The following is a 16,616-nucleotide window of genomic DNA, read 5'->3' as shown; positions in this document are numbered from 1 at the left end:
GCCTCCTCTTTCCCATCGGCTCAGAGTGTCCATCACATCTTGCATGGCGGTGCCGAGTCTACGGATCATGGCGTCCTGGCTGCTGACCCGATCATCCAGCGACTCGGTCACCACCGCTGGTCCTGCTGACTCCATGAGTGGTGTGTTATTCTGTCAGACTGGGGTGATGTGTATGCGGCAGTGAAGTCAGGCGCAGGACACAGAGGATCAGGAATGACTACTTTACTTCCAGTAATACGCACAAAAAACAAAAGTCTCCAACACTAGAGGAGTAACACGCGGAGTGCGTAAAATAACAAGCTAGCAATGCCAAACATACGACAGGACAAAAGGACAATAACACACAAAGGCAAACATAAAACAAGGGAACTGATATGTTACATAATCAATACAAAATAAGAAACAGGTGTACAAACTAGACAACACAAGACAAACACCGAAACATCGATCGGCAGTAGCTAGTACTCCGGGGACGACGAACGCCAAAGCCTGCCCGAGCAAGGAGGAGGAGCAGCCTCGGCGGCATCCGTGACACCTGTAATTTTCATCATAGGTACACGTCAACTATGGCAGACAAAATGAGGAAAAAAAATCCAGAAAATCACATTGTAGGATTTTTCATGAATTTATTTGCAAATTATGGTGGAAAATAAGTATTTGGTCACCTACAAACAAGCAAGATTTCTGGCTCTCACAGACCTGTAACTTCTTCTTTAAGAGGCTCCTCTGTCCTCCACTCGTTACCTGTATTAATGGCACCTGTTTGAACTTGTTATCAGTATAAAAGACACCTGTCCACAACCTCAAACAGTCACACTCCAAACTCCACTATGGCCAAGACCAAAGAGCTGTCAAAGGACACCAGAAACAAAATTGTAGACCTGCACCAGGCTGGGAAGACTGAATCTGCAATAGGTAAGCAGCTTGGTTTTGAAGAAATCAACTGTGGGAGCAATTATTAGGAAATGTAAGACATACAAGACCACTGATAATCTCCCTCGATCTGGGGCTCCACGCAAGATCTCACCCTGTGGGGTCAAAATGATCACAAGAACGGTGAGCAAAAATCCCAGAACCACACGGGGAGACCTAGTGAATGACCTGCAGAGAGCTGGGACCAAAGTAACAAAGCCTACCATCAGTAACACACTACGCCGCCAGGGACTCAAGTCCTGCAGTGCCAGACGTGTCCCCCTGCTTAAGCCAGTACATGTCCAGGCCCGTCTGAAGTTTGCTAGAGTGCATTTGGATGATCCAGAAGAGGATTGGGAGAAGGTCAAATGGTCAGATTAAACCAAAATATAACTTTTTGGTAAAAACTCAACTCGTCGTGATTGGAGGACAAAGAATGCTGAGTTGCATCCAAAGAACACCATACCTACTGTGAAGCATGGGGGTGGAAACATCATGCTTTGGGGCTGTTTTTCTGCAAAGGGACCAGGACGACTGATCCGTGTAAAGGAAAGAATGAATGGGGCCATGTATCGTGAGATTTTGAGTGAAAACCTCCTTCCATCAGCAAGGGCATTGAAAATGAAACGTGGCTGGGTCTTTCAGCATGACAATGATCCCAAACACACCGCCCGGGCAACGAAGGAGTGGCTTCGTAAGAAGCATTTCAAGGTCCTGGAGTGGCCTAGCCAGTCTCCAGATCTCAACCCCATAGAAAATCTTTGGAGGGAGTTGAAAGTCTGTGTTGCCCAGCGACAGCCCCAAAACATCACTGCTCTAGAGGAGATCTGCATGGAGGAATGGGCCAAAATACCAGCAACAGTGTGTGAAAACCTTGTGAAGACTTACAGAAAACGTTTGACCTGTGTCATTGCCAACAAAGGGTATATAACAAAGTATTGAGAAACTTTTGTTATTGACCAAATACTTATTTTCCACCATAATTTGCAAATAAATTCATTAAAAATCCTACAATGGATTGTCTGGAAAAAAAATTCTCATTTTGTCTGTCATGAAAATTACAGGCCTCTCTCATCTTTTTAAGTGGGAGAACTTGCACAATTGGGGGCTGACTAAATACTTTTTTCCCCACTGTGATATATATATATATATATATATATATATATATATATATATATATATATATATATATATATATATATATATATATATATATATACACACATACACACACACACACACACACACATACATACATACACACATACATACATACATACACATCCTTTAAAAATATATATATATTCCCCTTTATTACTTTACAACCCCACCACCCTTTCCCTACTTGGAGTAAACTAGTGAACAACAATGCTTAGGCCTCTACTTCCAGCTTATACCTGCTATCTACATTTTATGGACACAGTCAATTTTACAATAATTATATTTTGTTTGTTTTTTCTCCTGAACTTCCTCTACTCTCAACCTCTCCGATCATTTTCAAGACTAATTTTAGTTTGCAGTGACGTTCCCTTGGAATCATCGTTCAATGTCCTAATGACTAGTAGCATTAAAGTTCTGAGAACATCCTACAAAGATCCTGACATGGTTCTGACATGGTCCTCAGTGACGTCCTGGTAACTTACAGGGAACTAGACAAAGGTCCCCCAGAGAACATTCCCTTGGGACCATCACACAACGTCCTAATGGCTAGTAAAATGACATTCCTGAGAACCTCCTAAAAAGGTTCTGACATGGTCCTCAATGACGTCCTGGTAACTTACAGGGAACTAGACAAAGGTCCCCCAGAGAATGTTCCCTTGGGACCATCATATGACGTCCCCTTGACCATCATGAAATGTCCCCTTGTGGTTATTGAATGTCCCATGGATAATTTCCTATCAGAACCAAATAGAAACCTTTTCATAACGTTCCCTAATGGACATCAAAATACCTTATTAAAATGTTATGCTGCGACCCAATCGGGACCTGTACAGAGCGTCCTCTTATGGTCCTGAGGTTAACATCATGTTTTAATGTTCCTAGAGTGGGATAACGTCTCGCTTAAACCCTTAAAGGGACCTAAGGGGAATGTCCCTGAATGTCCTTAGGACATTCCCTGCTTGCTGGGAACCGAGTTGTAGAATAAACTGAACCATACCAGAGCAAGGGAGGTGAATCGAGAGCCATATCGCTGCCCAAAATCTGTCCACATTAAGCAGATCCTTAATTATTAGGTGAGGAGTTTTTGTATGGGGGGCCAATGAGAGTGTCGAATTTAGTCAAGATAAATATGAATTGCTATTTTGATACGTGAGGCTTAGGTTGTTAAGAGTGTACTGATATACGTGTGATGCCCGTGACATCCCAGCAACTTTGAGATAAAACACTTTATATCCGAATTGTCCCTGTTGAAATTCAAGATGGACTATGCATATTCATGAGGTCGATGAATTTGAAATACCTTCGCCATAGAATTCAGGCGGTTGACGACAACACCGCTCATTTTTATATCGGAGTTGTGCTTGTTGTTCACATGCATATCTGCCCTCTCATTGACTAGATTGGTCCCACCTGATCTTGCCTCCTTCCACCTGCCTTCCATCTTTGAGGACATGTATTTGGAGGGTCTGGCATGGATCTGGTTCCATCACCACTCTCTAAGGGAAAGTGGCCTGGTCAATCTTGGGAAAAGGAAAAGTGAAACTCCTGTTAAATATTTTTGTGATCATTGGAATTTGGCTAATCACATGACTGCAAGGTGTGAGTTCAAATTGAGGAGTGTTTTTTTTTTTGTGACATAATGTTTGCAAGGTCAGAATGGAAGTGTAATAATAATGGTTAAATGGGTCAAATAAATGGGTAATAAGATGATACTTGGAGCTGTATTGTTAGATTTCAGTGCAGCCTTTGATTCATAGGACCCTATGCCTGGGCCTAGTTTTAGTAATGAACTGTCAGGGTATTTAGAACTGTATGCTGCTATCTGCTGTCCACTGTCTCTCTGGACCATATCAGCTTCTTACAGTCTACACTCGCTCAGCTCAGTCAAAGCTGTTCATTGTCCTGGCTCATTTCTATTGAGGAAAAATATACTTATTATGACTGAGATATGTGGTTGTCCCACCTAGCTATCTTAAGATGAATGCACTAAATAGAAGTCGCTCTGTTGCCTTGGGCCTTTACACTTCTCTATTTTTAGAAATTATTTGCCACTGGTCTTACACAAAGCTAGAATGACTATGTATGCAGATGATTCCACACTCTACATGTCAACACCCAAAGCCAGTGGGCTCACTGAAATTCTAAATAAGGAGTTACAGTCAGTATCAGCATGGGTGATTAATAATAAACTGGTCTTAAATACATCTAAAACTAAAACCATTGTATTTGGTTCAAAACATTATTTAAGACCTAAACCTCAACTGGAGTTGTGCATAAACGGTGTGAACATTGAGCAAGTTGAGGAAGCTAAACTCCTAGGTATTACATTGGATGCTCAATTATCATGTTCAAGTCATATTGACAAAGTTGTTGTGAAGACGGGGAGGGGTATGTCTGTTATAATAAGATGTTCTGCATTTCTGACACAAAAATCAGCTGTACTAGTTGTTCAAGCTCTGGTCTTGTCCCATCTTGATTACTGTCTGGTAATATGGTCAAGCGCAGCAAAGAAAGATCTAGAAAAGCTGCAGCTTAGCCCTTATCTGCACACACAAAACTAACATCAACAACATGCATGCCAGTACTTCCTGGTCGAGGGTTGACTAGAGACTAACAGCTGCTCTTCTAGTTTTTATGAGAATTATTACTTTGATGGGAAGTCCAGATTGTCTGCATAATCAAATAACATTCAGTTCAGACACCCATATATACCAGATAAGACATGCCACCATGGGTCTCTTCACAGTCCCCAAGTCCAAAACGAATTCACAGCAATGCACAGTATTACACAGAGCCATGATCGCATGGAACACCCTTCCATATCCAATTACTGAAGCAAACAGCAAAAAACGGATTAAACAACAGCTCATGGAATGGCAGGAACTGTAAGGAGACACACACACAAACACACGCACACACACTCACTGTAACACACACACACATTATTTTTGTTTGTATAATGTTTTAGTTGTATTGTTTGTATATCTAATGGGGATCAAAATATCTAATTGTATATCTTAATGGGGATCCAAATAAACAAATAATATACTCAGTAATTCTGAAAGCCTGCTGTTAATTGTTTTGGCACAAAATTTGTTCTAATGTTTGTTTCCTAATTGCTTTGATAAGTTTTCTGCTGTTTTGATGTTGTCTCAGAGCAAATGTACTGTATGGAACAATACTATTGAGAGATCATAATTGGTGGTTAAATGATTTGGAGATACACAACAATAACAACACAGAGGAACATGGCATCACAAATACTAACCTTTAAATTTCTTTATTTTTGATTTCGTCATCAAAATTTTTACAAAACATTTTCTGACAATAATATACTCAAAGAGAAGCCATATTTTGCATTTGGACCAGGTCTCCACAACACTGCTTTAGGTCTGAGCACAGAAAATAAGAATTAAAACCAAAACAACAACAAACCAACTACAGAATAAACAATGCAGCGCATATTTACATCCCACAGAAATCAATGCCCTCTGTAGGAGATGGATGAGAAGGAAAAGCAGAAATTCACATGGAAATATCATGGGAAAGAACAAGAGGACATTGGTGGGAGGGGAGAATGTGGAGAAGCTTGGAGCAAGTAAGGAATGAAAGAATATGATAATATTGCTTTCTGTCAGTTTTACTGCACGTTCACATCTCTACATTGACTCTGGCAGTAAAATGGATTCAATATGAAAGTAGTGTTTATTTTCTTATTCTGTTCACAGATATCCAATTTGGGGTGTAAACATGCTTTGTCAGACCGAAATAGTCTGTTTCTCTGACAGAGGTTAATGGTTATGCTTCGATTTTACTCTAACCTTTTAACCCCTATTGTCTTGACCCTGGTTTGCTTACGCCAAAGGGCAAAGACTTCCAGCTAATGATGTAAGGGCTTCTCCTACTGTCCTGTATGCCTCAGGTCTCCACATGCTCTGGGCCCTACAGAGGCCCTATAGGGGCCCTATACTGTAACTGTATAATGCCCCAGTGTGGGAGGGAATAGAGATGATGAGAAGATGACGCAAAGCCACATCTGGCTGGGAATTCATTTTTCAAACATATTTATCAGGTAATGACTTAGTCGTTGAATCTCTGCGGTTGGCTTCAGGTGAACTGGAAGGGGGAATGTGTTGTGTTGATGGCAGGGAGGTGAGGCGCTGCAGAGCCCAGAGCCGTGGTGAGATGTAAGGGCCAGGTTTGAGACGGCATAAACTTGGTGTGCACTAGCAGTGACAGAGCCTAGACAACAAAAGCCACAATACATCTGCAGCAGATGTTAAACTCTGTGGGGGGGATGCAGTGCCCGATGATGAGACCGCTCACTGCACCCTCCTGCATCCTCAGCCATGTGCACCAGGCGTGATAAGACTGTATACAGCCAAGGTGTGGAAGGAGGATTTGGGAGATTTAGGAGGATGCAGGTGTCTGTGTGCCTCCTTCAATGTGTTAATGAGGTACTGTAGATGTGTACCGAGGTGTTAGGATAGCATCCCCTGGTGTGCATGGGATGCGGAACCTTTGTTTTAACCAAATACAGTACGATTCCCTTGCTCTTATTTCAGTAATTTTTTTCCCCATTTTCTCTATTTCTCTTTCCCCCTCCCTCCCTTTCTCCCCATCTCTCTTGCCTCATCCCTCTTTCCCCTAGATATTTGCATTTAGCCATTCCTCTGAGCATAGACACGGAAATATGAAAGGCATCCTTGCAATATTTCAGACCTTCATTCACCCTCCCTTCATCTAAATCTGTTCCCAGCAGGGATTTGAGCCCAGACTCAGAGGGTTAGGGTAGAGGGGGGAACAGAACCCAAAACAAACAAGGCAGAGGAAAAAACAAAGCCTGTCGGCATTGCTGGGCAAGCACAGATGTTCCTGAAGTTCAGCTCAAACTTGCACAATTTGCATGCATCCCCTGTGCTGAAAGCCCCCGTACAGTACAACATTAGAAAAATGGGACAAAAGACTAGTTCATGGAAGACAGCAGGGTCCTTTTATTCCAATGGCCTTATCAGTCCTTATCATGGATGTAGATCATGGTAAACCGATTACTTATTAGCCGCTAATTTAATTGTGGTCACCATGACTCCATTTAAACTTCAAATTACATATCGTTTTGATCATTGTTGGACTGCTGTTGAGTGATTACTGCTCAAGGAAATATATTAATGAAGAAACTAAATAATGAAGATTGGTCTAGAAACCTATTACCATGATAGAAGAGGAAAGCCTCTCTCTGGAGTATAGCCTCTTCCAACACAAGCATCTCTTTCTGCAATGTGCATAAAGACAGCATGGAGACTGGAAGGCCCATGGGGCTGGAGACATCTACTCTGGAGAGGAAGGGCTATGGAGGGTTCAGTGAACAGCTTGCTTGAGAGACACCAAAGTGGCCAGCTTGTGTGTGTGGAAACACATGCTTGTGGTTCTAGGGCATGTCAGACAGGAAATAGTCTAGCTCCATACTGTCTGTTTCTAGTTCAGTGCACACCCTTATATTCTGACATGGTTTCCCCAATCGTCAGCATGCGGACAGAAATAGAAAGTTATAAAAAAGGTTAACCAAAGTCACCAAAGGCAGACATGATATCCAGGCCAGGAGATGGCAGGGGGCAGGGGAGGTTTAAAGAGCAAGGCAAGACAAGACATTGCTAAAACTGAGAGTGGGATGTCCCATTTGTAAAGACATTGGCACAACATTTACTACAAGGTCAACTCAAACCAGCACTGTAGTCAGAAACCATTTTGAATAAACCAACAGTTTTTATGTAATATGTGGGGCATACAGTATCTCAAAACACTTCTAGATCATGATATAATTATAAGAGCATTATCTATGTGTTTGCTTGAGGGTTGGTAAATTATTAAATGAAACAAATTTATCATGGCACAACAAAAACCCTTTCAAAAAAACAACTTTAGTAGAAATAACATACTGTATCTCAAGCATACTGAATGAGTTGTACACAAGTACATGGGGGTGCTAAAAAAAAGTATTAATAGTAACAGCGGCCTGAACAGCTGCTACTCTGTTTATTATATATCCTGATTGCCTAGTCACGTTTACCCCTACCTACAGGTACATATTACCTCAATTACCTCAACTACCTCATACCCATGTACATTGACTCTGTACTAGTACTCCTTGTATATAGCCTTGTTATTGTTATGTTATTGTGCTAGTATTTCCTTTTTTTTATTTAGCAAATATTTGTTTTACTTTTTAACTCCGCACTGTTGGGAATGGGCTCGTAAGTAAGCATTTCACTGTATTGTGACCAATACTTTTTTGGGGGGCGCATGTGACCAATAAAATTTGATTTGATCTATTTATTTGATTTATTTGAAATACTCTACTACAGGACAGAACTGAATAATATACTATCCCTTTGTACCTCTGACACTTCAAATCTTAATGATAGGGCTCCCAAATTCCCTGTCATGCGTGGTTCTGGTAGGGGTGTGAATTTGAGACATGAGTAATAACCTCAGTGATGGACAATCTTTGCAGGAATAGTGACATGCTGGAGGGAGGTGGGAGCAGGTAAAAAAATATTTATCATTAAAACAAGGAGAGGAGAGCATATGGTGGGGATCATCATCTCCCTCCCAAAGCCATCTTCTGGACAGACTCCCTCCCTCACTCTGGCTCGTGGATAAGGCTCCTCTTCTGGCCACAAGCAGTTTGTGTTTCAGAAGAAGCGAAATACGTAACTTTTTCCTTTTTAAAGATTCTCTATTTACAAGATAAATAAGTCCCGATGGATTTTGTCCTTTTGATGTAGTCTTTTTATAGAATTTCTTGACATCATTGATCATCTAAAAAATTTACACTTTTGCTCCCGGTCAAGAAACATAAAAAAAAAGCCTACACCCCCCTCCCCCCACCCTCCAGCCCTCCCTTCTCCTTGCCCTCTCAGGCTTTCTCCTTCATGGGGAGCCATGTAAATAGGTGGCTTGATGTGCTCCCTCCTCCAATTATACAGACCTCAGGGTGTTGAACTTGATAGATAAAAAAATTACCGTAGTGTGTGTGTGATTTGGACATGGGGTGAGGGGTGGGGAATGCCCGTTGAAAAGCCACCAGTACAAAGGATCCAGTCCCTCATCAACTCCATCAATCAATGGTATAGGAAGTCCAATAGTGGCCATGGGTGACAGAGACAGTGTCCACATTCATCTGGTTGGAGTTCGAACACAGTCAGGCACACTTGCTGGCAAAGGGCTGTGTTGTTAACAGGCAATATCCATCCCCATTGACAGTCCACCACAGTCAATGAGTTAATCTGGAGGTCAAAGATACATCAATGTGTCAGTTAGTTAGTCAGCCCAACAAGCCCCCGTGAGGCACTGGGCTCTTTGTCTACTGTGTTTCTACGGGAGTAGAGAGGAGAGGGTAGCACAGGAGCAGTGTATCACCAATCCACCAGCATATCTACCGCTCACCTCACAAACAGGCCAGTTACAAGAAAATCAAGCATTGTTTTTACAAATCAAATATATAAAATAGTTAGTTAGGCCTTTATATGTGGTAAGAGATTCAACCTTTAGTTGACCCCCTCGAAGGAACTACATCCCTCCTTGTTCATTGAGCATTGCAAAGCATCAGCATTTAAAATACCTTCAATTCTGCCCTAACACTTCACTTACAGCAATTCCATTTAAAAGTATTTAATGAAATAGATATCAATCCCATTAATTACTCAGATCATAGATAGTATAATCTGGTGGGCCAACTCGAGCCAGCTGCCAAATCTTGACATCCTATTACACATGCTTCCTACATTTTTCTACCGGACTACATCAAATGATCTTTTTGTAATGATAACTTGGCCAACTGAGTAGGCTCTCTCAACCATTTACAGACACATGCCTCGGCAGCCTCTGTAGATTATTATGTGGTTTGGTTGTACATACTGTATGCAGATGGCAGATGTACATTTATAAAAAGGTAAACCATCTAAAGCATGTATTTAATGTGTACCAGTTTTGATGTTTTCAGAAACAAAATGTATAAAGAAAACAAATGCTATTATTGTACATCTAAAATAACAAATCTTTGGTACGACATGAGCACATGAATAAAACTCAGACTGTGACCTCCATAGTTGAACATACTGAAAATACAGTTTGGAAACAATACAATAATCGTCTTGTTTTCCCTCGCCACAACATTCTTCTGTTTTGAGAATGTACTTATTTTAATGAAATAATGATTCCCATTAGATAGCATTATGACCCCTGACTGGCAATTTTAATGGGAAAAAGAGCGAGCCTTTGAGTTCTGGTAAACATTATTTTGTTTCTTGATGATGGTCTCTTTCTTTTCTTGTCCTCCAGACACCTTGTTTATTGCACATTCCTTTCTCACTCCTAACACAGCACGAGAGAACTGCCATGATCCATTCCTTGGAACAGGCACCCTACAGCATTGTCGCCACATTGGCCAGAGTTATAACCAAATCGATGATTTAACGTGTCATGCACGTTGCATCACGTTTCTATTTCCCAGAAGCCAAGAGGAGGGGAGCAGGAGGGCCACTTTGAAGTGTTTGGAAAAAGAAAAATAGATAATAGCAGAACTCCCAGGATGCATCAGACTTCATAATGGTCACATTCCGGTTGCCAGATGCCAACGGCCTCTAGCCATGTTTTTAAATTGATAATTTTTGTTATGCTGTTTTCACCTCTGCCCCCTTGTGGCCGTCCCATGCCAATGTGCTGAAAAAGGCCCCACAGATCCCTACTGCTCCCTCACCCTCTATTCAAGAGTCGTGGTGGATCTGTGGCATCCCCCCCCACCTCAAATGACAGACTCTCGCTCCAGTTGTTAGCGTCCGAAGGTGAGCGTGGTGGTGCGCTCTGGGGGAGGGAAGGGGCCACCGAGGCCCTGGGACGGGGCTCTGAGGATAGAGGGCGGTGAGCGGGGCCTGGCCCCCACAGTGGCAGCAGAGGGCACAGCGGGCAGCGCTACAGTCTGTATGGTGGCTCTCTCACGTGGCCCCAGCTCCTCCAGGCCCTGCGGGGGACCCTCATAGCCCATGTTGAGCCGCAGGGGCTGATGGGCCTGGCAGTAGTCCACGATAGGCTGCTCGTACCGGTAATACGCCAGCGTGCCCATCTGGTGCGGGACCTGTGTAGATGAGGGATGGAGGGAGGGTAACAGGGATTGAGAGTGGCAGAGGGAGAGAGAATGTGTGTGAGCAATTAAGGGAATTTAAAATTAGGTGGGAGAGGGAGAGGAGGGGCAGAGAGAAAAAAATGAGAGAAATATACATTAGAGATGTCAATCTCAATCTGTTGATTGCTCTGATAAGCCCTCTAGATACCAACTAGCAGATGGGAACAAATTATCATCAATAATTATAATAATATCTGCAATTAAAACAAAATGCTTTTGTCAAACAGTGATTAATTTGTCAGAAAACAACAACAATGTGTATCAACTGCCTAAATGTGATGTTAAAATGTACCCACTAATCTAACCATTACCACTGGGCTGTCATCTCAGTATCAGGCCCATGGATTCAGAGCGTAGATATGTATGCAGTGAGGCAATGGAGGTGTTTTTACCCAACGTGAGCGTACGTCTGTCTTGTTATATGGTGTGAACTCCACTTGCCAGTGACTCATAATGCATGCACAAATTGCACAATAACATGCTCATTCACATGTTCAAATAGGCGTGCAGCCGTGCACGTACATAAATGTGTCCATATACTAGCATAAAGGGAGGATCCGTGTAAACTGAAGCAGATTTCCTTAGAGTCTAGACAACCACAATGAGACTAAATCACCCACCCACGCACGCACACACGCACGCACACACACACACACACACACACACACACACACACACACACACACACACACACACACCACTGTTCCAAACAAACAGATGAGCGACTTCCAGCTTTTTCCCCAACTCACTGCCTGAGTTCATTGCCTTAACAAAGACCAATTAGCGAAGGTTGAAAGGGGCCCAGAAACAGTGGGGAGAGATGGCAGTAGTCGGGAATGAAACACTTGCACCTGACAGGGATGACAGAAAATCAGATCTTACAATGGCGCATGTGATAAGAAACAAACAAAACAAACAAAACAAACAACAACAAATAGGAAACCAAGAAAGAAAATAGGGAGAGATAAATAATGACAAGGGTGCTGTCTGTGGGGATGATGGGAACTGAGTACGGCTCATAAATTCAACCCTCCTATAGGCTACGTTCTCTAGTCTGTTGGCTGACAGAACAAAAAACGAAACAAGGCTCCACTTTGGGTACCAGAGATTCAAGGTCTATGCAAGAGTAGAATTCATGGACCCAGTCAGTGGAGTAAGATCAGTCGTTCAGACAGAAGACTTGCCACAAGCGGAATAATCCCTATGTGTTGAAGAACAATCAATAGGTAGCCTTGAGCAAGGTTAAAGAGAACATACAATACAGAAAATATAGTCCCACTGAGCTGAGTTGATATGGTTGCTAAGGAGTGCAGTGTTATGGGTTCCTATTCCTGGCTAGGCTGTAAAGTATCAATACACTGACCTGACTGGGAACATATTGGGCTATGTTAATAAATACAGCTAACAAACAGACACTGTACACATTACCGAGAAAGTATGATAAAGAAACTCTTTGAGGTCACATTGCAAATATCCGACCTCTTTTCACAAATCTGTCCCTCTCCCTCATAACCCCCCATCACTCTCTCTCCCACTCTCTCTCTTTCTCTCTCTCTCTCTCAAATGGACTCCATTAAGCTAGACCTATACTCATTACATTATGGGCACTCAGCGGATTACTCCCCTCTCTCTCTGTTCAGCACCCCCCCCTCTTCCCCCTCACCCCTCAGCTCCCCACAGCTCCCTGCCTGCCCATGTGCTACAAATTAATTAACGGATATTAACTCCTAACCGTTTCAGCGGATTCTGTCCAAGTGCTGGGGCATAAATCTGGCCCTTTTGCTGGGAATGTGTGTGTTTGTGTGTGTTTGTGTGTGTGTGTAATGTGTATGTGTATGTAGGAGTGTGTGTCCGTGAGAGAGAGAGTGAGAAGGAAAGAGAGAGAGAGGAGAGAGAGAGAAACTGTTAACACACACCTGGTGGTCTAGCAGCATATCCACAGCAGTCTCTGGCCTCAGCGTTTTGTGATTGAATTGTCTCCTCAGAGAGGTGGACTTTGAACGGAATTAGGTGTAAATCTCAGACTGATAGATTTGGTGTGATGAACCAGTTTAATAGGCTTACATTGTTATTTTTGTCCGTCTCTAAGGAGGTAAAGAAAATCCCCATTAATTGATATTCAAGATTTGTCTGAAATATATTTTCAGTGTATCAACATTATGTTCTTACCCTATACATAATCCCACGGAGATATAGCTATGAGGAGCTGCCAGTGCCCCACGCAATAAATCCCCAGACACACACTCCATAAATGTAGTTTTACTGTGTTTCTCTGCAGCTGGGAAGTGGTGTTTCTTTAATGGGAAATGGTTCCCCTTGGCTTAAGGAAACTTGGACCACTTTGACAAAAAACTTTCACTTTGACCTCTCAGCTCTGCCTCGTTGGTCTGTCTGGGCACTAGGATACCGTAGCAAAGTGGAGAGGAGGAGAGCGGACCCATACTCATACATTTGCAATGTGACCTGATGTTTCCAGGTAGTATCTTAGGAAGCAGGATGTGAGAGGGAATCAGGGCCTCTGATTCTCTGTGCTGTGGAGACCAGAAACAAACTGTCATTTGCAGCTGCTAAAAAAGAATACAGTGTGAAAATACATTACCATAATTCATTTAAACATGATATCTATATTTAATGCAATGTAATTCACTTGTCATGAAAATAATTAACTTACTCTGATTATACGGAATAAAAAGCATTGTGTCCCAGAGTGCTCTTTTGGTACAGTACTTATACTGCCATCATGGGTAAAGCTCTATTTTCATAATGTGTTTGCAATGTGAGTGCGGTGTGTGTGTGTGTGTGTGTGTGTGTGTGTGTGTGTGTGTGTGTGTGTGTGTGTGTGTGTGTTAGTGTGTACTGTTCTGTACTGTACTGTAGGCCTATATGTGTGTTTCACTTTGTTAGTCCGTGAGTCTGCAAATTGCATGTTGTCCTTTCCTAGCGTGCATGCGTAGTCGGCAAAGATGTTGGACTGGGGGCATCCATCACATGGAGCCCACCAGACAGGCTTTCAGCCCAGAGAAAACACACATAAGTGTCTGAGGGGGAGTTTAGCCAAACATCATCACATTTACAAAAACAAAGCATGGCCCTAGAGGAAAGCGAACCATGTACGATCTTAATTTGACCCGAAAATAATCCTGCAGCAGGAGGATTTGAATATCTGAAGAAATATTTAGAATCACTGCCAGGAGGCAGCTGAAAGTAGTGTTTGTATACAATGCAGTACTGTACCTACACTTTACCTTAGACTGCAATTCCACTGGGCACCAGTAGCCTATGTAGGCTTCATACAGGCTACAACACGTCTCATGTGAATTCTTATGTGGATTATAATAAATTGACATATTTGTAGGTGGTAGACGTATTTTTCGTTAGGGAAATATCTTGTTTTTTATCAATTGTTTTATTATACACTACCAGTCAAAACTTTGGACACACCTACTCATTCAAGGGTTTTTGTTTATTTTTACTATTTTCTACATTGTAGAATAATAGTGAAGACATCAAAACTATGAAATAACACATATGGAATCATGTAGTAACCAGAAAAAGTGTTAAACAAATCAAAATATATTTTATAGAAAATAGTATAAAATATAGAAAAACCCTTGAATGAGTAGGTGTGTCCAAACTTTTGACCGGTACTGTATGTTCAAGGCAAGCAATAGGCAGAATAAATGATTGATGACCTCAGTGCCTGTGTAGTCCAGTGGCTACAGCTGCTGACCCTGACACACATATGCCAGAGTCAGCATGGGTTCAAATCCGGCCCACTGTCCTTTGACTCACCCTCCCCCTGTCTTTCCAACACTGTTCTATCTCTTCAATAAAAGCTACAAAATTAATTTAGATAGCCTAGCCTACATTAAGCCCACAAGTTAATTGCATTGATTTCAATGATTTAAAGAAGTACAAATAATAATAGTCTGATAATTTACATATCAAAGAAGAGTGTCTCAGCTCAAATGCATAAACATTTTACAGCTTTACGAAACGAAATATTAAAGCCACACAATACAGGCTTTCAATCCACAACAAGCAGTGTTGGGGAAGCTACTCTGAAAATATAGTTTACCAAGCTACCAATTACTTCACACTGGAAGAAGTTAAGCTACACTAAAGCTACCCTTTAAAAAAATATAGTTTATTTAACAAAAGTTACTTTAAAAACGTAGTTCACTTCATCCAAACTACTTTGTGAAAAATTATCATATGTATATCTGAAATGTCGTAGACTACAAATTGCAAAAACAGATTACTTTGGCATCATATGGTAACAGAATGTGTAATTTAGCCTATTAAACACATAAACAACGTTTCAAGTGAGCATTAGGGAGGTCTAATATAAAAGAAAATCAAGGAAATTCTTGCCTTCTTCGCCCATATTTTATAAAAAACATTGCAGAAAAAGTAGTATGTAGTTCCAGTAGTTAGTTACACCGTGACATGGCAAGAAAGTAATTAACTACTGAAAACATTACCTAGATTAGAATTTAGTTCAACTACCACCAAGCTACTGAAAAAAGTAGTTAGATTACTAGTTGAGCTACACGTACAGTTGAAGTCGGAAGTTTACATATACCTTAGCCAAATATATTTAAACTCAGTTTTTCACAATTCCTCACATTTAATCCTAGTAAAAATTCCCTGTCTTAGGTCAGTTAGGATCACCACTTTATTTTAAGAATGTGAAATGTCAGAATAATAGTAGAGAGTGATTTATTTAAGCTTTTATTTCTTTAATCACATTCCCAGTGGGTCAGAAGTTTACATACACTCAATTAGTATTTGGTAGCATTGCCTTTAAATTGTTTAACTTGGGTCAAACGTTTCGGGTAGCCTTCCACAAGCTTCCCATAATAAGTTGGGTGAATTTTGGCCCATTCCTCTCGACAGAGCTTGTGTAACTGAGTCAGGTTTGTAGGCCTCCTTGCTCGCACACCCTTTTTCAGTTCTGCACACAAATGTTCTATAGGATTGAGGTTAGGGCTTTGTGATGGCCACTCTCCCTCAACATCAGCAAGACAAAGGAGCTGATCGTGGACTACAGGAAACGCAGGGCCGAGCATGCCCCATCTACATCGACGGGGCTGTAGTGGAGCGGGTCGAGAGCTTCAAGTTCCTCTGTGTCCACATCACTAAGGAATTATTATGGTCCACACACACCAACACAGTCGTGAAGAAGGCACGACAACGCCTCTTCCCCCTCAGGAGGCTGAAAAGATTTGGCATGGCCCTCAGATCCTCAAAAAGATATACAGCTGCACCATTGAGAGCATCTTGACTGGCTGCATCACCGCTTGATATGGCAACTGCTTGGCATCCGACCGCAAGGCGCTACAGTAGTGCAGACGACCCA

The 16,616-nt window shown here is 41.8% G+C and overlaps 1 protein-coding gene across 1 annotated transcript in view; it reads right to left on the bottom strand.

Annotated features, from left to right (window-relative positions):
* Positions 1-10,871: 10,871 nt before the first annotated feature.
* LOC121541738 (leucine-rich repeat transmembrane neuronal protein 4-like) overlaps positions 10,872-16,616 on the bottom strand; it is a 145,779-nt gene continuing 140,034 nt past the window's right edge. Inside the window, exon 3 of the mRNA XM_041851010.2 lies at positions 10,872-11,206. Within this exon, the coding sequence (XP_041706944.1) occupies positions 10,904-11,206 (303 nt within the window). The 3' untranslated portion in view covers positions 10,872-10,903. The remainder of the gene's footprint in view (positions 11,207-16,616) is intronic.

Source organism: Coregonus clupeaformis, chromosome 27 (genome assembly GCF_020615455.1).
Source record: "Coregonus clupeaformis isolate EN_2021a chromosome 27, ASM2061545v1, whole genome shotgun sequence".
Classification (NCBI taxonomy): Eukaryota; Metazoa; Chordata; class Actinopteri; order Salmoniformes; family Salmonidae; genus Coregonus; species Coregonus clupeaformis.
The sequence above is the reverse complement of the archived record's forward strand: the minus strand, read 5'-3'. Positions and strand labels throughout refer to the sequence as shown.